Genomic DNA, 22,988 nt, shown 5'->3' on the forward strand with positions numbered 1-22,988 from the left:
CAAACCTTGCATACTACAGATGTTAAACTAACAGACCTGTAGTTACCCAGATCACTTTTTTTTCCTTTCTTAAAAATAGGAACTGTGTTAGCAATTCTCCAGACATATGGTACAACCCCTGAGTTTATAGATTCATTAACATTTTTTGCTAATGGGCTTGCAATTTCATATACCAATTCCTTTAATATTCTTGGATGAAGATTATCTGGGCCCCCTGGTTTAGTCCCATTAAGCTGTTCAAGTTTGGCTTCTACCTTGGATGTCGTAATATCTACCTCCATATCCTCCTTCCCATTTGTCATCCTACCATTATCCCTAAGCCCCTCATTAGCCTTATTAAACACTGAGGCAAAGTATTTGTTTAGATACTGGGCCATGCCTAGATTATCCTTAACCTCCACTCCATCCTCAGTGTTTAGTGGTCCCACTTCTTCTTTCTTTGTTTTTTTTTTCTTATTTATATGGCTATAGAACCTTTTACTATTGGTTTTAATTCCTTTTGCAAGGTCCAACTCTACTTGACTTTTAGCCTTTCTCACTTTATGCCTACATATTCTGACCTCAATAAGGTAGCTTTCCTTGCTGATCCCTCCCATATTCCACTCCTTGTAGGCTTTCTGCTTTTTCTTAATCACCTCTCTGAGATGCTTGCTCATCCAGCTTGGTCTACAACTCCTGCCTATGAATTTGTTCCCCTTTCTTGGGATACAGGCTTCTGATAGTTTCTGCAACTTTGACTTGAAGTAATTCCAGGCCTCCTCCACCTTTAGATCCACAAATTCTTCAGTCCAATCCACTTCCCTAACTAATTACCTTAATCTTTTAAAGTTAGCTCTTTTGTAATCAAAAACCCTAGCAGGAGTTCAGAAAAGAATGAAGATGCTGAATGCTGGGTTAACTTTGTTTGTGGAGAATTGAGAAGTCCCCTCCTTTCCCAGTTCTGTTACTAACGCTTTGCCTTCCGATGCAAATTTCTTAAAATATGCTCTGCTGGGATGATTTTAAACTTGATGCTGGGAGCCATGTCACAATTCACTGGTGTCCCTGGCTTGTTTTTGCCAGTAAAGAAGTACGTTGTATGTTGGTCATCATGAATAATCAAAAAGCCCAGTACCGGTGAATTAGAGCAATATCATCAGTCATTTCTGAATAGTCACCCAGAGAGGCATCACAGTGGCTGTGTGACACAGAAAGAGAGGAAAAAGGAGTGCCAGCATCAGCAAGTTGTTAAGTTGCCCAGCTGGCAGTGAATCCTACGTGGTGGAGAGTAAATGTAAAGCAGGCTACACAACCCAGCCCTAGTGGTGAAATCATCGTGAATTGCTTTGGTAGAGCTTGGAAATACAGCCATTTCTCATTTTGGGTGCGTCTGCACTACTGAATTAACTGAAGTGATCCAACCCTCAGTTACTTCCCTCATGTTAGCCGGTCATGAAGGGAGAGCGGCAACACTGCAAAATAGCAGCTGCGTTATGCGGAGGTGGTTGCAATGTCCTGCAATTACATTGGCCCTGTGCTCATGTGGCACTAAGACTTCTGCGGACACATCCCATGGGTTATAGTTGCCACAGTTAACTGTGCCACTCTGTGAATGCTCTCATCGTGTGAGAGAATTTGTCTGCCCTTCTGGGGTCAGGGGCAGAAATTGTACGAACCAGGCGAATCACAACTTTTAACCAGTTCTGGGTAACTGTACTCTTTGCCAGCGTGGAAAGGCATGGATCCAGCTCAGAATGGTGACACAAGGGCAAGTCTCATTTTGGGGAAAGGAGGAAGAAGTGGGGCACAAGACGCAGCTGTGTATGATTTGGCGATGGCTTGGTGCCGTGAGAAAGATACAGCATACTTCCTTAAAGGGTCTGTGCAAGCTCTCCTTAAGGAGTGGAGACAGTGGGTGCGGGTTCTGATAGCAGATAAATTCCCTTATATTGAGTGGTGGCAGTGGTCTAGGTCCACAAGCACAACATGGTGGGACTACATTGTCACGTAGACCTTTACTGACCAGGAATGAGCCCAGAATTTACATAGGAGGATGGCTTTGTTCCTGGAGCTGTGTGAGGAGCTCACCTCGTCCTGCAAGGACACAGGGATGAGAGACATTGTACCAGTCCAGAAATGAATTGCTATTACGCAGTAGAAGCTGGCTATCCTGGTTTATTACAGATTTATGGCTAAACAGTTTGGTGTTGGCAAGTCAACTGTTAGTTCTGGGGTAGTGGATGTTTACCAGGCAATTATTGCTTTGATTCTTCCACCAGGTATAGGGAGAAGTAACATGGTAATAGTATCTAGCGATAGAAATGGAATAAAGTTAGACTTTGGATGCTATAAACTTCACAGGACCATATTCCACTCTCAGGTACACCAGTGGAAATAGGGAAGAACTCCTGTGAAACCAGTAGCTTTACATGGTTGTAACTGGGATCAGAATCTGGCACAGATGACCCTGGAGTTTCTCCCAAATTTCCATTGCTAGTATCTGAATAATAGAAATCAGAGACAGAAAAGAAGTGTCTGTTAGGTCATTTAAATCCATTCCTCTGCCAGCATTCTCCATGATATATTTTCCAGTGCTTTGCCCCGACGGTGACATTTATATCCTTTTCACAGCTTTCCTTACACAATAATGGTTTTCAGTTCTTCTGTCTTGCTGCTTTTGAAACAAAGCTGACTTCCTTATGGAGGGTCTTGCTGCTTCAGTTTACCACCTTAGGAAGAATCACCTCTGAATATCAGTTAAGTTCTGGCAGCTGCCAAACAACTCGGAGATATGCAGCAGCGTCCTGAAGCTTGCTGGTGCCCTCACAAGATATTAGAGGATAGATAATGTGTGATCTGAGTGGTAGTCAAATAACCTTTCCCAAAACTTTTTATCAGGCTGGATCTTGCTAATGTTTGCAATACGTTAATTATACTGTGCAGGCTTTGTTGTGGAAATCATTACTTCTGTAATGAGATCCACCTCCAACATGATTAAAATAAAAAGAGAGGGAGAGAGGCTTTGGAGCAATGAATCTGAACTCAACTGAATCAGAGCAGAAAGATATTTTCACTAATGCCTAAGCTTGTTAATGAAGATTTCCTGTGTTAGGAGACTGCTGAGATCCAGACCAGGTGGACCAAAAACTAATGTCTACCATAGCATAGCCCTCCTTTTTAGTGGGGTCTTTCGTCTCTTGGATGCACATGCCTACTTCCTATTAAAGTAAATGGGACTGGCTTGATTGTATAGAGATGAGAATTAGGCCCTCTGGGTTAAAACTGGAAATGGACTTTGTTGTAATGCAGTACTACTGTTAAAATGAGCTAGCCAAGTAATGAGGGGAATAGATGCCTTTGCTACATCATTTCCCCCTCTCCTATGTATCTACAATGTCTAATTCAGGGCTCAATGGGAAAGACTCTCATTGACTTCAGTGGGAGTTGGATGACGTCCTTATGAGCGGAGACCTTTTTTTGTGTCAGTAAAGTGAAGCTCATGCCTGTGGCTCTGTAGAAATAACTGGGAGAAGCCAGCTAAACCTGCGTAGCGTTACGGTTTACAGGTATGCTATGGTTTTGAGAGTATAACCCATGCTTACATAGTGTGACTTCTGTACCCCTCTAGTGACTAGTCCACATATAGACACTTATGAATCGGCTACAGCCTTTGAATTATGGAACATGGGGTCTTTAACTTAGGCAGTAAATTCTCATACTTTTTACATCCAGAGTTCCTGGGTCCAAGGAGCCCTGGCTAATCATCCTATGCTCTAACCACTGACAATACTCCCCACTTTGATTCAATATAAGAAACAGTATTCTATCGTAGAGGCATTTCAGCTAATCTAGAAATTTGTGATCTGCAGGAATTAGCTAGTTACTAAACAATAGCTGATTCAGCACAAATTAATTGTAAAATACACCTTTTATTCTCTGTACTCATGTGGCCTCCATCACCATAATATCTCAGTACCTCACAAACATTAACAAATGTATCCTCACAGTACCCCTGTGCAGATAGGAAGTCTTATTACCCCCATTTTATAGATGGGAAATGGGGGCAGAGAGAGAGAAAACTTGCCCAAGAGTCACACAGGGAGTCTGTGATAGAACAAGTAATGGAATCCAAACCGCCTGGATCCTAGTGCCTTAGTCACAAGACCATCATCCTTCCTCCCTTATACTGCTATAGGGACAAATCCTGAAGTCTTTACTCATCCAAAAAGCTTGTTGAAGCCAGTGACTGTTTTTCCTGAGTAGGGACTTCTGATTTGATAGATTTTCAGGCTGGAAGGGACCATTACGGTAATCTATTGCCTAAAATACCCTACAGAATTCGGCCCCATCATGTTTCACTGAACATAAGTTCAATTCCAACTGGTACTGCAATGTATTACAGGAGCAAATGCTGTATATAAGCCTCTCCCATACTTCTCTATCAGGTGTATTTTAGTCTTGACTGGCAAACTCTGTTTTCCCAGCACTGAGCAGAGATTAGCCACCCAGCCAAAATGTGCACTGCTTTTGTGATATGGGCAGAAGCTGGTGACCTCAGCCAGGATTTGAAGACAGGTCTCTGCACTCTCTACTACTTTAGACCACAGAAGAGTTAACTTACATTAAATTGACACCTAGTTACTTGGATAACAGATGCCTAAGATTTAGTGGTCTCCCCTTAAAGCTTGCCAGTTTTCTTAAATAACTGTTACCTCAACATTTTGCCACATTGCCTGGGTACATCCTATAGTTAGTCCAGGGAATCCTTCAAATACTGACGTCAACTTAAGTATTTATCTCAGAGGAAGCTGACAAGCTTTAAATACGACCACCATGGACAGATCTCCAGCAAGGAGTTGTGCCTACACCTTCCGTTAGCTTGTGCTCTGTCATCTAGATGAGAGCTTGGGCTTCCATTTCCTATGTACTATTCCCTTCACACAGTCTTTTCATGTAGACAGCTGGTTTATCTTTGATATGGTTAAGGTATTTATCATTAGCACCTTCCTCAGAGATATATCAATTCAATGGTAACTGCTAATACTGTAATCAAAATAATGCCCAATGGTCTAGTTTTTCTGTGGAAATACTGTGCATTCCATCATTTTAGTATCTACTCAATTGATGGGTCTTCAATGGCAAATGATCTCTGGTGTACCCACAATGGTGGATGTTTTATATTTATTGTATTTATTATACAACGTACATATGTAATGGTCAGAACCACTTGACACTTCAAGAGCCTTAATGGGATTTCACTTCAAGAGCAAAGAAAGGAATAGGAGGATGAAATGGAATGAGGATTGTGTTGAGAATTGTGTTCTATTCCAACCAGATTGTTTTGTCAACCAATTTAGTACATGAAATAGCTATTTAGGGGGATGGAAAAAAGCAAGCCAATGATTTCATTGTAAGCAGAGTGTATTATAAGCAGCTCCGTAGTACCAGTTTCATGGGATGTTGTTTAATCACTTCTCTCCCCATGCCATACTGTCATAGCTGCAGTCAATAGGGACATTTGATCTGAGTCCCCCTAGTTATAAAGGAGAGAGGATGTCTGGCAGGATGTTCTCTGTGTAGGTTCTATAATGTATTAAGTATCTGAAGGGTGTGATCACCCAGGAGGAAGAAAAAATTGTGTAAGGTGGCACAGGGGCATAACAGGATGAAATGAAGAGAAGGAAATTTAGGCTTAATATCACAGAAAACTTCCCAATAGTGAGATCTATCAAGCTTTGGAATATTTTATCAAGGGAAGTGCTGAAAACACCCACCACTTGGGATATTAAAATGTAGACAAGACGAAGTATTCAACAGTGTAACGAAGGGAACAATTCTGCACCAGCAGGGGGATTGACTGAATAACCCAGTTTGTTTTAATCATCTCTTATTTCAGTTTTTAGGGTTAAACTTCAAAATTTTATTTTGTTATTAGATAAATACGTACACAGGGCGACAGGGAAGCAGTTTAAGTGTCAACCTGTGAAGTAGAAATGAAAGTACAGAAAATCAGGGATGCAAAAATTCTACCGGCTCACCTAGTCTATCCACTATGCTGTTGTAAGATTGGTCCCTAGGGAATGTTTTCCAATGCATTGTACAGTCTTGTTCTGAATAGTATGATGCTTCCACCACTTCCTGGGGGTGCCTATTTCACAGCGTCGTACACTTCACAGTTTATTAATTCCTCCTCCTAATCAATCTAAAATTACCTTAAAGACTGGAAAATGATTTTGGGAAAGCCATTCACAATGAAAAGCTTTTTAAACACCCCTCTTCTGCTGTGTTGCATACAGTGAATTGAACAGATTTGTGTATGTACTGTCAATTGTTCTATTTGTCTACCCTTAGATTGTGATCTTCTCCTAGCTGATGCTGTCCCTTCTTGAATGTATGAAAAGCACCTACCACATCATGGGAACTACCATACATTATTATTAATTATAATAATACAAAATAGTCTACAGTAAAATAAACATTAAATGATTCTGGAGTAGTTGAGTGGGGATTAGCTAGTATATAATAGGCAGGTTTTTCAAAAGCACCTAAGTAACTTAGGAGTACAAATCCTATTGACTTTCAATGGGACTTGTGCTCCTAAGTGATTTAGGTGCTTTTGAAAATCCAACCCAGTTGTTTGTTTTGGGGGCACTTTCGGATACTAGCTTCATTAGTTAAATCAGGGTAGGCTTAACTGAAGTTGCTGGTGTTACTGGAATTCAGTGAGGCATTTTCTATATTTTTAATTACATTTCTTTTTATTAGAGGTTTAATAACAAAAGGAATAAACACTTAAGCATGAGAAGAATGATATAAGTTTCTGAATCAATCTTTTTTTTAAAACACATACAGCATAGGTAAGGCAGCCATCAAAGTTGGGAGTTAGAATGACTTAAATATTCTGAAATGATGTGCTTTTTTAAAAAATCCAAACGACTGTCATTTGCAAAAAGGCACTTCATTTTACCTAAAGTGCTTTCTGTCTACAGGGAACACTTAATTGTAGTCACAAATCACCTCAAATGCTTTCATAGAGAGATAAAACAAGTTAAATTTGTATATTACTCTGCAAGTGCAGGTTGTGAATTGGATATGAGATGCAGATTTCTATTTTTCCTCATCTTTTCAGGATCTCCATCCCATGCAGACATTTCACAAAAATGTATATCTGATCAGTTGAATCCCACTTAGCTTCATTAGGATTTTGGACAATTAACCTGGAGTATATGCAGTGACCATGGTCCAGCATCTGATGGTGTGCTTGGTTTGCATTTTTATTTGGAGAAAGCTTTGGAGCATTTTACAGAAGAAGGAATGCAGTTATGTTAAGTAAGTGTAATTACCAAGTGTTAGGGGAATGTTCTTGATGCGCCATATGACTTATTCTCACCCATCAAGAGAATGCACCCCACAGTGCGTTAACCTTTATGTGTTTTTCTTCAATTTTCATGTGCCAGTGAGAGATGGTTTTAAATGAGGCTGTTGATAGTGTTTCTTGAATCCCTTGTAAATTGCATCTGAAGGGTTCTTTTTCTAGTAAAACAATCTAAGCAGACCATTTGAATCAAACCTCTTCCTCTGAGGCTTCATCCCTTCTTTATGGTCCTGTTTGGCAGCAAAGTGTATCTAAAATCTCACTCTTCGGAGAATAAAACGAAAATAGTAACTGTTGAAATGATGTATCATTGAGCCATTTTCACCATCATGATGATTTCTTATGGGTTTTTTTATTTGGATTTATGGAAATGCATCTGATTCCAGAGGCCCATTGGCACACAGTCATGTGTGCATCACACACTTGGCTGTGCCTCATTTGAGGGTTTTAATCCAGAGTCAAAAGTTTTTAATGATTTAATTTTTAAACTGTTTTATATTTGGTGAGTTTTTCACTCAAAATGACATTTCTTATCCTCTTCTCTGGGTGGGATGACTGAGGGGGTGAGTTGAGTGAGGAGGATTTTTGGAAGGCATTCCTGTGAAGATATTTATTTAATTATGATGGTCATTCAGTCAAATGTCTCATGTCTGTTGTAAAGATCAGAAAGTGCCTAGAATTCAGATAGATATTGTCATAAACTGAAATAAATAATAGCGTATATAGACGCCTGTCTGTCTATAAAATATTATCGGTCAGGCTGGGAGCTGAGTAGGACTTTCCCTGAAATTGCAGCTCTTGGCTGTTTCAAGCTGTTCAGGTCCAGCCATCTGAACTGAGAGTGGGAAGACACTCTTTCCTGAGCTCTCAATGGGACATACCCCTGCTGGGCCCAGGTCTGTGGGGGAAGAAGCTGCCTAAGTCAAATGGAGAAGGGTCAGAAGGAAGAATGGCACAGGGGGGACAGGGAATGTGGGCGGAGGGGTGACTGGTGGCCAGGTTGCTGGGTAGGGTTGCCAACCCCTGCCCCGCCTCTTCCCTCAAGGCCCTGGCCCCGTCGCTCTTCTTTCCTCCTCCCCTCTCTCACTGTGTTTCCATTCTTCCCCCCTCCTCCCCTCTACCTAGGGCAGGAGGGACTAGCCTGCAGAGCCAGGGCTGGGAGCTGCAGCCGCCCAATGCAGGTAGGAGGCAGCCCCGGCTGAGTAGGAGCTGGTGGGGGTGGTGACCCGGCACCTCCCTGCCCGCAGTAACCAGACTTTGCATGTCTGGTCAGGTGCCCTTTTCGACCAGACTTTTCTGTCAGAAACTGGTCACCTGGCCACCCTATTGCTGTGAGATAGACAGATCAATTAAGGACGTGGGTGAGGAGGAACAGGGATTGGCTGGGCATGGAGACTGAGGAGAAGCGGCTGGGGAGCTGGCAGGAACAAGGAGTAGGTGGGGCAAGCAGATTGGGACTAGATATGGGTGGAGACTGGGACTGGGTCAGGGAGTCCAGAAGAATGAGACCGAGGATTTGTTGGGCAAGGAGTCTGAGATTGGGGCTGGATTAGGTAAGGAGAATGGGCCTGGGACAAGCCACGGTGTGAAAGTGACCAGACTGGGTCACAAGGACAGACTGGTGGAAGTGGAGTAGCAGGGATCACATTTGGGGGCAGTGGGCAGACAAGTCTGAACCCATTAGATCACATGCCCCTCTAGAGCCTGGAAGGGAACCCAAGGATCCTGAGTCTCATCATTCTTCTGCTGTTAGCAACCATCTGTGAAATGCACTGGAAAAGTGCCCCATCCCTCGCTAGTGCTGATCCACAGAGGATGACAACCAACTACTGCTATCTGTTGTTCCATTAACTCAAGTCTCAGAGCTTGAGGTTCCAACCCTGCTGTTGAGTACACGACCTTGATTCATTCCCAGAGGGGGGCCATCCCGTTCACTGAAGGAGGGAGGAAACCTGTGAAAAAAATTGTACGTGATCATGTAATTGAAGACCATATCATAATGCATACTGGCAAGGGGGCCAAACTAATGTTGTACAAATAACCTTAATTCTGACGTTTCCTCCCTTTTGAGTGCCTGACTTAGCAACCTTAATAATGTTCTTTTAATATAGGGGGTTTTGTGTGTCATATATTTTCCATGAGATCAGTTTTTTAGTGAGATCATAAATAGTGAGGGCAGGGGAAAATCACTTATAGCATCCACCCACACTGCTTAGCTGTTCCCTTTTGAGATGTATTCAGACATCCTTATTAAGTTTTTACTCAGTCTTTTCTCATGCAAAATCCCCACTTACTTTAATGGAGTCTTTTGAACCAGTGAAAATTTCAGTTTAATATCATTTAATCCTACTGTCCTTGAATATTTGCAGTGATGGTTCCTCAACCATATCCCTCAGTCATCCATTCCACTGCGTATTTGCTTTGGCTCTTAATAACTTTTCTCTAATATTTAGCTTGAACTTTCTTTCCTTAGTTTTAGACCATTGTTCTTGGAAGCTTTGCTGAGTAGTCGTTAAGTTTCACACTTCCTAAATCATCTCTGCCTGTCAGCATTCACATGCACTGTGATTACTTTACAGTTCTCATCAAGTAAAATATAAATCCCTTAAAGCATCGTGGACATGCTTCTGGTCCTTACTGAATGATAATGAGCCACTGTCACCCTATCTGTGCCAAGAAATCACATAATATTAGAACACATGGTTACCTAACCTGGTGTAGTTTCCTCATGTAGACAAGGTCTATGGTGGTTGAAGTGGGAGTCCTTAGGAGAGTTTTGGAATAGAAATTAATGCACAAGGCTGAGAGCCAAGAATTCTGCGTCTAATCCTGGGTCTGATACCAACTCTTCCTGTGGCCTTCAGCAAGTCATTTACACCCCAATCCTACAGACAGTTACGCACATGCTCAAATTGTAAACATGTGAGTAGTCCCTTTGACCTCCATGGCAGTATTCATCTGCTTAAAGCTTAGCATGCACATATGCATTTGTGGAACAAGGCACTCTGCCTTGCTTTCCTTATCTGTAAAACAAGGATACAACTAGGGGCATCGGGAAGGTTAATTCTTATTTCTAAAATTACTTTCCAGATCAGAAATGCTCTGTAAGAAGCCCTGTATAAAGAAGGGTATCCGTATAAAGAGTGATATGAACATTGCAAATAGATACTGGAACAAATATAAAGGCACAGTAGGTCACAGCTTAATCGTGACAAGCATCCGCTTGAAGACATCCGTAAATGTCGGTCCACAGAAGTTGGTGACATTGGGTGTGTTATTTCAGAGATAGGCCTCTTCTGCCTCTCTCTCGCTGCATGACTGCAATTTCTCTGGTGGATAACTTTATTCACTTTATCAATCTGTGCAAACAAGGGAGTTGCCTTCCTTTGTGTTTCTTTCCTCGTGCTTTTTGCTGGGGGAAGTTGCACTGCAGCTCTGACAGTTGAGTGAATTTTCAAAGTTATCAGAGTGGATGGGTCCCCATGCAGATGGTGCCTCACCCCATATGTGTCGTTTTAGACTGATGAAATCAGCAGAGTGTAAGCATTAGGGAACAAATGGTTTAAATCTGATAGAAATCATGCTGCTGAAATTGACAGGGGACACTCTATCAATCCTGCTAAGAGAAGTTACCTCATCTAGAGAACTACATGTGGAAGGAGAAAATATGAACAATTAAGAAAATCATATTGATCTGTTTGGGGGCATAGTAACTGCTAAAAAGTCACTGATAAATGCTGGAAATGTCAGAAATGCCTCCGTTCAAAAAATCCTTCCCATGCAGAGGAGGGATGGCCCAGTGGTTAAGGGACTGACTTGGGAGACTTAGGTTCAAATCCCAGCTCCACCAAAGGTTTCCTGTGTGACCTTTGGCCAATCATTTTGTCTCTCCGTGCCTCAATTTCTCCCCCCCCCACCCCCGCAAAACAGAGTTAGTAGCACTTCCCTGCATCACCAGGGTGTGGTGAGCGTAAATACGTTAAAGCCTGCAAGGTGCTCAGATACTGCCGTAGTGGGAGCCATACAAGTACTATAGATTGATAAATCAGTTAATTGTGTCTTCTGTTGTTGTTGTTCTCATCACTTCAAGAAATAAAGAAAAAAATCACTTCAGTCATTTTGGATGTAAATCCAATAAACCATCTTTGCCTTGAGGGTGTCACTTTATTGATGTGAGAGGAGGTGGTTCCTGGAAGAAGCGGCTGACTTGGCCAAGCAAATTATGTCAGTGAAATACAGATGTGTTGATGAAGGAGATGCTGAAATTTTTTAGGAGGGTGGGACATTAAGGGGGGCGGGGATATTTGGGAAAAGGTAGCATGCCTTCTGCATGCATATAAGTGAATGTGATCCAATCACTTCTCCTGGAATAAAATAATAATACATAGCACATATACAGCATTTTGCTTCCAGGGATCAATCAGTGCATTAGATGGGGCACTGTGCCCAAGTGGATAGAGCTCTGGACTGGAACACAGGAGATCTGGGTTCTATACCTGGTTCTCAGCCTGGCTGGGTGACTTTGGGCATGGCATGTCATGTCACCTGTCTGTTTCTCACTTTCCCTGTCTATAAAATGGGAACAATGATACTAAACTCTTTTGTAAAGTGCTTTGAGATCTGCTGATGAAAAGCGCCATTTAAGAGTGAGGGATTGTTATTGTTAGAAATAAAGTGGAACATCATTATCCCCATTTTACAGAAAGGGAAACTGAGTCATGGATAGGTAAAATAAATGATTTGCCCAAGTTCACATGCAGGTCAGAATTTTCAAAAGTGACTAATGATTTTGGGTGCCTCCATTTTAAGTGGATTCCCTGCCCATTCTGAGGATCAGGAGCCTTTAAGGTATTTCAAATTGGGTACAGTCAAGGGCATAGCGGAGGGATAAACTCAGGAGTCCTGCCTGTGTCCAGTGCACTCTGTTAGAACTCCATTGCCTCTGAATCTTACAACTCTTCCCCGCCAGCTCCCATGGTTGACCCTATGTTCTCCCGCTAGCTGTATGCTTGGGACGTTACAGTGTGTAGCTCATGGTAATTGGATTGTGTGACTAAGTATGATTTCCCTTTTTATATTTTAGATTTATTCAGGAGATTGAGCACGCCCTGGGCCTTGGCCCAACCAAACAATGTCCGCTCCGGGAGTTCCTCACCATGTACATCAAGAACATCTTCCTTAATCAAGTCCTAGCAGAGATCAACAAAGAGATAGAAGGTGTCACCAAGGCATCTGACCCCCTGAAGATATTGGCCAATGCGGACACCATGAAGATGCTAGGAGTGCAACGGCCTCTTCTTCAGGTAACCAAGCTGAGCGATTCGCCAGCGTTTTTCTGTTGTCCCATGCCTGTGGCTGTATTGGCAGCAGAAGCAGTGTGCAATTTGTTTTTTAGAGAGATGTTTTGCAAACTACACATGCCCTCTGATATTAAGTCCCCTTAATTTGGTGGCTTTTACCTATTTACTGTTTTGTACTCCCTAACTTTTGCCTTGGTGCATGGAGGGAGGAGGCAACCAAACATGACACAATCTCTCCCTCAAAAAGAAAAGGAGTACTTGTGGCACCTTAGAGACTAACCAATTTATTTGAGCATGAGCTGAGCTATAGCTCACGAAAGCTCATGCTCAAATAAATTGGTTAGTCTCTAAGGTGCCACAAGTACTCCTTTTCTTTTTGCGAATACAGACTAACACGGCTGTTCCTCTGAAATCTCTCCCTCGTCGTCCTTAGCTCTCTCCTTCGCAGGGACTATTACTTGACACACCTGGCTCTGATTTGAATGACTTCCTTACCTCCCCTTCGTTTTGAAACCAGCTTTCACTCCTGTGTTGCTCCCCTTGCATTTTTCCTACTGTCTCCAACACCCACCCATCAAGTTACACCTATGTTTTGCCTGTACAGGAGGGTAAATCACACCGGCAACCCTGGAGTTAATTGCATCTCACCCATTATAGTGCACTAATCTGGTGGTAGGGCTTATTCTTCTTCCTGGGCCATAGCGTGGCACTTTCACAAGGAGTCCAGATGATGTAATCATCCAATAAACAACAGTAAATCCATCATGAAGTATTTTCTTAAAACATTTGCTACAAGGGTTTTTTGTTTTTTTTTTAATACAGTATTAACTTGTGTCTGACATTTGGAAACTAGGGATGCTTGCAAATCTTAGAACATTTCAAGCTTACTAAACAATATTTTGTTAAGAAATTTGCCTTAAAGGTTACAATATTTAAATGGGACAAATGCTTGATTGGAACAGTTCTTTATCAGTCTCATAAGGACTAGTAGGGACTGTAGTAAACCTATTTTTTCTCCTTCGTTGGGTGATAACGAAATACTACAGAGGCCCTTTGGGAGGTCTGGTGTGATGTCTAGTGCACAGGACTGGGAGGCCAGAACTGAGTTCTAACCCTGGCTCTGATATTGACTCCTCTCATGGCCATTTTCAAGTAAATTAACTTCTCCGCCTCACTTATCCCATCTATAAAATGGACATATTATTACTTGTCCACATGACCATAGGTGCTGGAACTACGGATGCAGCGGACGCTGCCGCACCCCCTGACCTGAAGCGGTTTCCATTATATACAAGGTATACAGTTTAGTTTGATGGCTCTCAGCACCCCCACTATACAAATTGTTCCAGCACCCCTGCACATGGCAGGGGTATTTTGAGGATTGACTAATATTTGAAATGTTCTTTGAAGGTCAAAAGTGCTGTCCAAGTGCCTACATAATATGTATCACTGTCATGTATTTGCAATTTATATTTTAGTTTAGAAAAGATTAATTGTGAAAACAGTCTCTAGCAGTCTATATTTCATGTTTTGTTGTTCATACTAATGATCTTCAAGACAAATACCACCAGTCAATTGATCTAAGTACAATGGATTTGAGTTGCTGCATCTCCAACAAGTTTAGAATTTATTTAAACTATCACAAACAAATGAAAGCTAGAGTCAGGGGAACGATTTTCAAAAGTGCCTAGAGGGATTTAGGCGTGCAAGTCCCTTAGATCAGTGTTTCTCAACCACCGGTCTGTGGACCAGTGCTAGTCCACGGCAGCCTCCTTGCCAGTCCCCTAGATTTCCCTGACACAGTTTAGAAAGGGAGCAGGCAGCCTCCTGGTGGGTCCCTGAGATCTCCCTGACACAGTTTAGGAAGGCAGCAAGCCGGTCCCTGGTTCAAAAAGATTCAGAAACATTGCCTTAGCTGCTTTGGAAACTCTCCTCCTCACATTAGAATATTTTGGGGCAGCACAACATCTCCAAACTCCTAGGTTTTTAACATGGATTTCTCTTCCCTGCAACGTGAATCTTTTACAGTCATCTGCCAGCCTCCATTTGCAAGACCAGGGGACCTAATGTATTATCAGTAACATGTCCCTCATATATAATGTCACAAAATACCATTGTTCCAGCCCAAAGAGCAGCCGTGATTGTTAAATGAGCATATGGAAAATGACGGGGAGCAGGGGCACCTTTGGAGTAGCTTTTTACCTCTGGACTTCTGAATTCAGATCCTTACGTGAGCTGAAGATAACTTTGGTGAATCTCATCCTAGCTTTGGAATAGCAGAAATGTTACAGATCAGAACTGAGATGTAATAGCAGGACTGCAATAGCAGGCAAGCTGCAAGGCAGGATCATGAAACATAAACAGAGTTGTGTGAAGAACTTTCCATTAGACTAGTAGGAGTTTTTATAGATCAGAACTAGGAAGCAGATGCAGAGCGATCTGGCTCGCTTGGGAAGCTGGGTACAAGCAAACAATATGGGTTTTAATACGGCTAAATGTAAATGTATACATAGAAGAACAAAGAACATCGACCAGACTTACAGGATATGAGACTTTATCCAGGGAAGCAGCTACTCAGAAAAAGATTTGAGATTTGGTGGATAATCATTTGAACATGAGCTCCTACTTCAATGCTGTGGCCAAAAGGGCTAATGTGATCCTTGGATGTCTGCCTGATAGTGTTACACTCAAGGAGCTGAATCTATTCAGTTTAACATAGAGAAGGCTAAGGGGTGACTTTATTATAGTCTGTAAGTACTTACATGGGGATCATATATTTAGTAATGGGCTCTTCAATCTAGGAGAGAAAGGTATATGATCCAATGGCTGAAAATTGAAGCTAGACACATTCAGACTGGAAATAAGTAAATTTTTAAAATTAAGAGTAATGAACCATTGGAACAATTTACCAAGTGTTGTGGTGGGTTCTCCAACACAGACAATTTTAAAATCAGGATTGGATTTTGTTCCCAAAGATCTGCTCTAGGAATGATTCTGGGGAAGTTCTATAGCTTGTATTATGCAGGTCAGACTAGATGATCACAAGGGTCCCTTCTGACCTTGGAAACTTGGAATCCATGAAAAGCATTAGCAGATCTGGGTTGGCCAGAGTGTGGTATAGTTCAACAGTGAGGTGTATCTGCACTGGTGGAAGTTTTGCATGGTACTTTCTCATCCTATGGCTGTCTCTGGTACAAATAGTTCCTCACTTTCACAGGTTCCAAATGAAAGAGGAAATATACATGGTTGGTTGTGAGCAGCGAAATCCTTTGAGACTTGACTTTCAGTCGGTAGTGGAAAATCACATTTCAAGCCTGGTCTGCTGGCTTCAGGGGCAGAAAAACTGTATTAAAACTGAAATAAAAAGATGTAATACAAGGCAGAGTGATTTAAGTTCAAGACTAGATGGCTTGAAACAGCATCACCAGTCAAGTCCATTTGAGTTGTATAGGAAAAAATGCAGATTATTGTTGTGGGCATTCCTTGAGTATCTTGCTTTTTCTCTTTCTCTTTCACATCAGTAACTTGCTCGTGAGAATTAGAATGGATAAGTTTCAGAGTAGTAGCCGTGTTAGTCTGTATTCGCAAAAAGAAAAGGAGTACTTGTGGCACCTTAGAGACTAACCAATTTATTTGAGCATAAGCTTTCGGAATAAATTGGTTAGTCTCTAGAATGGATAAGAAACCCAAATCAGTCTGCCCAAGCAGATGACCTTATCAAGAGCTGATAATTCTATTTGGTCATATCAGAGTGTAGGCTTTGGATCAGGGCCATTAAAGCTGTTAACCTTCCACATTTGTTTTGGATTCTTAGCAAGATGATACGATATATGCCTGCCTCCTCTGAAGGCATGTGAATTTGCTTAAGGTCCATTTGAGGTTGAAGAGACGGACTGGATTGTGATTTCTCATTCAGTTTCTATAATTTGTCAATCCTTAGTACCTTTATTGAGGCTTACCACAAAGGGTATGTCTACACAGTAACTAGACACAGGACCCTGCGAAGTGGGAGGGGCCCAGAGCTCGAGCTCTGGCTTGAGCCCAGAAGTCTGCACAGGAGTGAAACAGCCCCACAGCCCAAGCCCCACGAGCCCTAGTTGGCTGACGCAGGCCAGACAAGGGTGTCTAGTTGCTGTGAAGATGTATGCAAAGGGGTTAGTCATGGTGGTAGTTTTATGATGTAGACACACATTCACTAGGAACTGGTTTAAGAACTATTAAGAACCATCCACTCCCTTTGCATAGTTCACCTTGAGATGTTTGAAGCAAAGACCTCCATCGTAGGGGAAAGGTTTTCTGCCATCCTAACCCATCATGTCCCTCTCAAATTAGTGATGTAATTCTACAATGATTAAGCTAAAAACATTGTAGTAGCCCATTAAAAATATTGCGCTTAACTATGAATAGGGCCTCATTAAGTACTTTTTAGCCATTATTCTATAGTCAAATGGAAGATTTTGTTAATCACTCCCCTTTTAATACTGCCAGAACAGTCATGAACAAAAAACTAAATTGTTGTCAAATATTCTGCATTAACGTTCATGCTACAGTTGTTTAAATTAGTATTAAATCAGGATGAAAACAGCTTGACAACTTCTTATATCCTGTTCCCATGCTGTCAACATCAAAAATGATAGATCTTTTCAGCAAGGTGGCCACTACCAACAATGACTTTGGAAATACAGTTTCAAACGTGTTTCACAGTTTATGCCCAGTGAAAAGTGTTTCTTGCTGTTTGATCTTTACACCTCCTGGGCTATACAGTACAAGCCAGACTGAAATTGGCCTTTAAGGCATATGCATTTACTACCATGTATCATAGCAGCATAATTTGTCTTATATGGCAGGGCATAAAAGTTTCTGACAAAGGGCTGATTGCTGAAAATCTAGTTAAAGTCTCATTCAGAAATCTGAGTGCACAGCTGCTTCCTGGATAATGACTTGCTTGAGATAATTACCCGTTGCCTAGACTGATTATCTCGCACGCTAAGCTGAGTCACTGCCAGGATCACTTGTGACTTTCCTGAGGAAACATTACCAACAGCAATGGCACGTTGTTTTCATCCTGTCAAATTACGGCATGTTAGTAAGAAGAATGATCGCAATGAGTGGCATTCAACTGTGGTGGTTGTTGCACACATTGGTTCAAAGTGGATTTCTTTATTATTAGTGTAAACAAATTAGTCGTCTTTAAGGTCCACTTGCAGCAGGAATCAAAATCTATTAGGCTACAACTGTGGCTGGTCAATTTGAATTTCTTGGTGAACATAACCTTTGAGGAAGCACCTGTAATTCTAATCAATAAATTCTAATAATATTTTACAATGACACGGTGCCTCAAGAATATCAAAGTGCTTTACAAATAGTTACACCCTGTGTGGCAGGTGGCATCCATTTTTGCAGATGGGAGAACTAAGACACCAAGCGGTTGAAATATGTTCAAGGTCACATTTTGAGCAGTGGCAGAGCTGTAAATAGAATCCAGGAGTCCGGTTCCCAGTCTCCTGTTTGAACCACTAGACAAAATTCGCTCTCAATGGAGAATCTTCCTATTCACTTGAGTATTTCTTTACACGGATTCTTGCTCCCTCAACATACTGCTATGTCTTCTGGAAGCATTTATGCTCTGCATTGAGACAGATCATGTGACCACAGCATGGTCTAAATGCTATTGCTAGTTTAAGGCAAAATGTTACAATTGATTTGTTTTATTTTAAAAAAACATGTTCACACGCATATTCAGTAAAGCATAGATGGGAGAACGGATTGAGTTGACAAGTTCATAAGGATTTATGTGGACATACTGGCATGGCATGCCATCATGCTGAATTATTTTCTTTATCCCCAGTATAGGAACATTCCCCTCCCACTCTTGCCTCCCGCCCCCCATCCCCTCCCATGCCTCCATAACAGTAGTCTTAGCTTCTTCAAACCATCCCACTAATGTGCTTCAAACTTGACCAAAAGGGGACAGAAGTAGGAATGAATCTAGAGGTCAGTCTCTATTGTCCGTTCAGTCCTGACTCTCATCATGAGATTGCCAGTTAACAAAATGTCTAGAGATACTTGATTAGCTACCTAGGTTCCACCACCATCTCATTTTATTTAGGCCACCAAATGTGTATCACATGGTAATAACTTTTGGCCAATTCCAGCCCCAGAAAGATTTGAATTTATGACTCAAAGAGATTACCAATGTGTCCATCTCATTTCTAATAATTTCTAATAACAAAATCATCCAAAGCACAGGACTTAGTGGTGATAGAGGACTTCATCTACCCAGACATCTGTTGGGAAAATAATATAGTAGGGCATAGATTAGCCAACAAGTTCTTGGAATGTATTGGAAACAATTTTTTTATTTCAGAAGGTGGTGAAAGCTGCTAGGAGATAGCTGTTCTAGATTTGATTTTGACAAATAGGGAGGAACTGGTCGAGAATTTGAAAGTGGAGGGCAGCTTAGGTGAAAGTGATCATGAAATAGTAGAGTTCATGATTCTAAAGAATGGTGGGAGGGAAAACAGCACAATAAAGATAATGGATTTCAAGAATGCAGACTTTAACAAACTCACAAAGCTGGTAGGTAAGATCCCGTGGGAAGCAAGTCTACAGGGAAAAACAGTTCAAGAGAGTTGGCAGTTTTTCAAAGAGACATTATTAAGGGCACAAGAGCAAACTATCCCACTGCGTAAGAAAGATAGGTACTAATGTGGAGAGTGGACTAGATGATACGTCTGAGGGAAGGGAACAGAGGGAGACTCCGCCAATTGGAAGGCATGAGATGCACTGTCCTAGGGTTGGGGGTTCCACGACCACCACTCCCAAGAGAAGGAGGCGGGTGGTGGTGGTCGGGGACTCTCTCCTCAGGGAGACGGAGTCATCTATCTGCCGCCCCGACCGGGAAAACCGAGAAGTCTGCTGCTTGTCAGGAGCTAGGATTCACAATGTGACGGAGAGAGTGCCGAGACTCATCAAGCCCTCGGATCGCTACCCCTTCCTGCTTCTCCACGTGGGCACCAATGATACTGCCAAGAATGACCTTGAGCAGATCACTGCAGACTACGTGGCTTTGGGAAGAAGGATAAAGGAGTTTGAGGTGCAAGTGGTGTTCTCGTCCATCCTCCCCGTGGAAGGAAAAGGCCTGGGTAGAGACCATCAAATCATGGAAGTCAACAAATGGCTACGCAGGTGGTGTCGGAGAGAAGGCTTTGGATTCTTTGACCATGGGATGGTGTTCCAAGAAGGAGGAGTGCTAGGCAGAGACGGGCTCCACCTAACGAAGAGAGGGAACAGCATCTTCGCAAGCAGGCTGGCTAACCTAGTGAGGAGGACCTTAAACTAGATTCACTGGAGGAAGGAGACCAAAGCCCTGAGGTAAGTGGGGAAGTGGAATACCGGGAGGAAGCACGAGCAGGAGCACGTGAGAGGGGAGGGCTCCTGCCTCATACTGAGAAAGGATCAGCGAGTTATCTCAAGTGCCTATACACAAATGCAAGAAGCCTAGGAAACAAGCAGGGAGAACTGGAAGTCCTGGCACAGTCAAGGAATTATGATGTGATTGGAATAACAGAGACTTGGTGGGATAACTCACATGGCTGGAGTACTGTCATGGATGGATATAAACTGTTCAGGAAGGACAGGCAGGGCAGAAAAGGTGGGGGAGTTGCATAGTATGTAAGAGAGCAGTAGGACTGCTCAGAGTTCTGGTATGAAGCTGCAGAAAAACCTGAGAGTCTCTGGATTAAGTTTAGAAGTGTGAGCAACAAGGGTGATGTCGTGGTGGGAGTCTGCAATAGACCACCGGACCAGGGGGATGAGGTGGACGAGGCTTTCTTCCGGCAACTGACAGAAGTTACTAGATCGTAGGCCCTGGTTCTCATGGGAGACTTCAATCACCCTGATATCTGCTGGGAGAGCAATACAGCAGTGCACAGACAATCCAGGAAGTTTTTGGAAAATGTAGGGGACAATTTCCTGGTGCAAGTGCTGGAGGAACCAACTAGGGGCAGAGCTCTTCTTGTCCTGCTGCTCACAAACTGGGAAGAATTAGTAAGGGAAGCAAAAGTGGATGGGAACCAGGAAGGCAGTGAGCATGGGAAGGTTGAGTTCAGGATCCTGACACAGGGAAGAAAGGAGAGCAGCAGAATACGGACCCTGGACTTCAGAAAACCAGACTTTGACTCCCTCAGGGAACTGATGGGCAGAATGACATGAGGGGGAAAGGAGTCCAGGAGAGCTGGCTGTATTTTAAAGAATCCTTATTGAGGTTACAGGGACAAAACATCCCGATGTGTAGAAAGAATAGTAAATATGGCAGGCAACCAGCTTGGCTTCACAGTGAAATCCTTGCTGATCTTAAACACAAAAAAGAAGCTTACAAGAAGTGAAAGATTGGACAAATGACCAGGGATGTGTCAGGATGTCAGGATGTCCCTGCCAGGGATGTCAGGAGTTGGGCGGATGTGATTGCAGAGCCATTGGCCATTATCTTTGAAAACTCATGGCGATCGAGGGAAGTCCCGGACGACTGGAAAAAGGCTAATGTAGTGCCCATCTTTAAAAAAGGGAAGAAGGAGGATCCTGGGAACTACAGGCCAGTCAGCCTCACCTCAGTCCCTGGAAAAATCATGGAGCAGGTCCTCAAGGAGTCAATTCCGAAGCACTTAGAGGAGAGGAAAGTGATCAGGAACAGTCAGCATGGATTCACCAAGGGCAAGTCACGCCTCACTAATCTAATTGCCTTCTATGAGGAGGTAACTGGTTCTGTGGATGAGGGGAAAGCGGTGGACGTGTTGTTCCTTGACTTTAGCAAAGCTTTTGACACGCAAAAAGAAAAGGAGGACTTGTGGCACCTTAGAGACTAACCAATTTATTTGAGCATGAGCTTTCGTGAGCTACAGCTCACTTCATCAGATGTTTACCGTGGAAACTGCAGCAGACTTTTTGACACGGTCTCCCACAGTATTCTTGCCAGCAAGTTAAAGAAGTGTGGGCTGGATGAATGGACTATAAGGTGGATAGAAAGTTGGCTAGATTGTCAGGCTCAACGGGTAGTGATCAATGGCTCTATGTCTAGTGGGCAGCCGGTATCTAGTGGAGTGCCCCAAGGGTCGGTCCTGGGGCTGGTTTTGTTCAATATCTTCATAAATGATCTGGAGGGTGGTGTGGATTGCACTCTCAGCAAGTTTGCAGATGACACTAAACTGGGAGGAGAGGTAGATACGCTGGAGGGTAGAGATAGGATACAGGGGTCCCTAGACAAATTAGAGGATTGGGCCAAAAGAAATCTTATGAGGTTCAACAAGGACAAGTGCAGAGTCCTGCACTTAGGACGGAAGAATCGCATGCACTGCTACAGACTAGGGACCGAATGGCTAGGCAGCAGTTCTGCAGGAAAGGACCTAGGGATTACAGGGGACGAGAAGCTGGATATGAGTCATAGAATCATAGAATATCAGGGTTGGAAGGGACCCCAGAAGGTCATCTAGTCCAACCCCCTGCTCAAAGCAGGACCAATTCCCAGTTAAATCATCCCAGCCAGGGCTTTGTCAAGCCTGACCTTAAAAACCTCTAAGGAAGGAGATTCTACCACCTCCCTAGGTAACGCAACAGTCAACAGTGTGCCCTTGTTGCCAAGAAGGGCAATGGAATTTGGGGATGTATAAGTAGGGGCATTGCCAACAGATTGAGGGACGTGATCGTTCCCCTCTATTCGACATTGGTGAGGCCTCATTCTGGAGTACTGTGTCCAGTTTTGGGCCTCACGCTACAAGAAGGATGTGGAAAAATTGGACAACGTCTGGCAGAGGGCAACAAAAATGATTAGGGGACTGGAACACATGACTTATGAGGAGAGGCTGAGGGAACTGGGATTGTTTAGTGTGCGGAAGAGAAGAATGAGTGGGGATTTGATAGCTGCTTTCAACTACCTGAAAGGGGGTTCCAAAGAGGATGGCTCTAGACTGTTCTCAGTGGTAGCAGATGACAGAACAAGGAATAATGGTCTCAAGTTGCAGTGGGGGAGGTTTAGGTTGAATATTAGGAAAAACTTTTTCACTAGGAGGGTGGTGAAACACTGGAATGCGTTACCTAGGGAGGTGGTGGAATCTTCTTCCTTAGAAGTTTTTATGGTCAGGCTTGACAAAGCCCTGGCTGGGATGATTTAGTTGGGGCTTGGTCCTGCTTTGAGCAGGGGGTTGGACTAGATGACCTCCTGAGGTCCCTTCCAACCCTGATATTCTATGATAGGAAGTATGGCAAGAGACCACTCTGGCTTACCCGGGAAATCTTCAGTGATCTGAAACTCAAAAAAGCATCCTACAAAGAGTGGAAAC

At 42.8% G+C, this 22,988-nt stretch overlaps 1 protein-coding gene across 3 annotated transcripts in view; it reads left to right on the top strand.

Moving 5' to 3' along the window:
- The window catches only part of EXOC4 (exocyst complex component 4), a 600,856-nt gene that overhangs the window by 422,200 nt on the left and 155,668 nt on the right, over positions 1-22,988 (top strand). The window contains exons 11-12 of one of the 3 annotated variants that reach the window (XM_073328863.1): positions 12,438-12,657; positions 13,880-15,487. In XM_073328863.1, coding sequence (XP_073184964.1) covers positions 12,438-12,657; positions 13,880-13,927 — 268 coding nt within the window. In that variant the 3' untranslated portion in view covers positions 13,928-15,487. Of the gene's footprint in view, positions 1-12,437; positions 12,658-13,879; positions 15,488-22,988 lie in introns of those variants that run through there. The other 2 variants (XR_012156857.1, XM_073328862.1) reach the window with 2 other exon arrangements.

The sequence above is a fragment of the Lepidochelys kempii genome, chromosome 1 (assembly GCF_965140265.1).
Source record: "Lepidochelys kempii isolate rLepKem1 chromosome 1, rLepKem1.hap2, whole genome shotgun sequence".
NCBI lineage: Eukaryota > Metazoa > Chordata > Testudines > Cheloniidae > Lepidochelys > Lepidochelys kempii.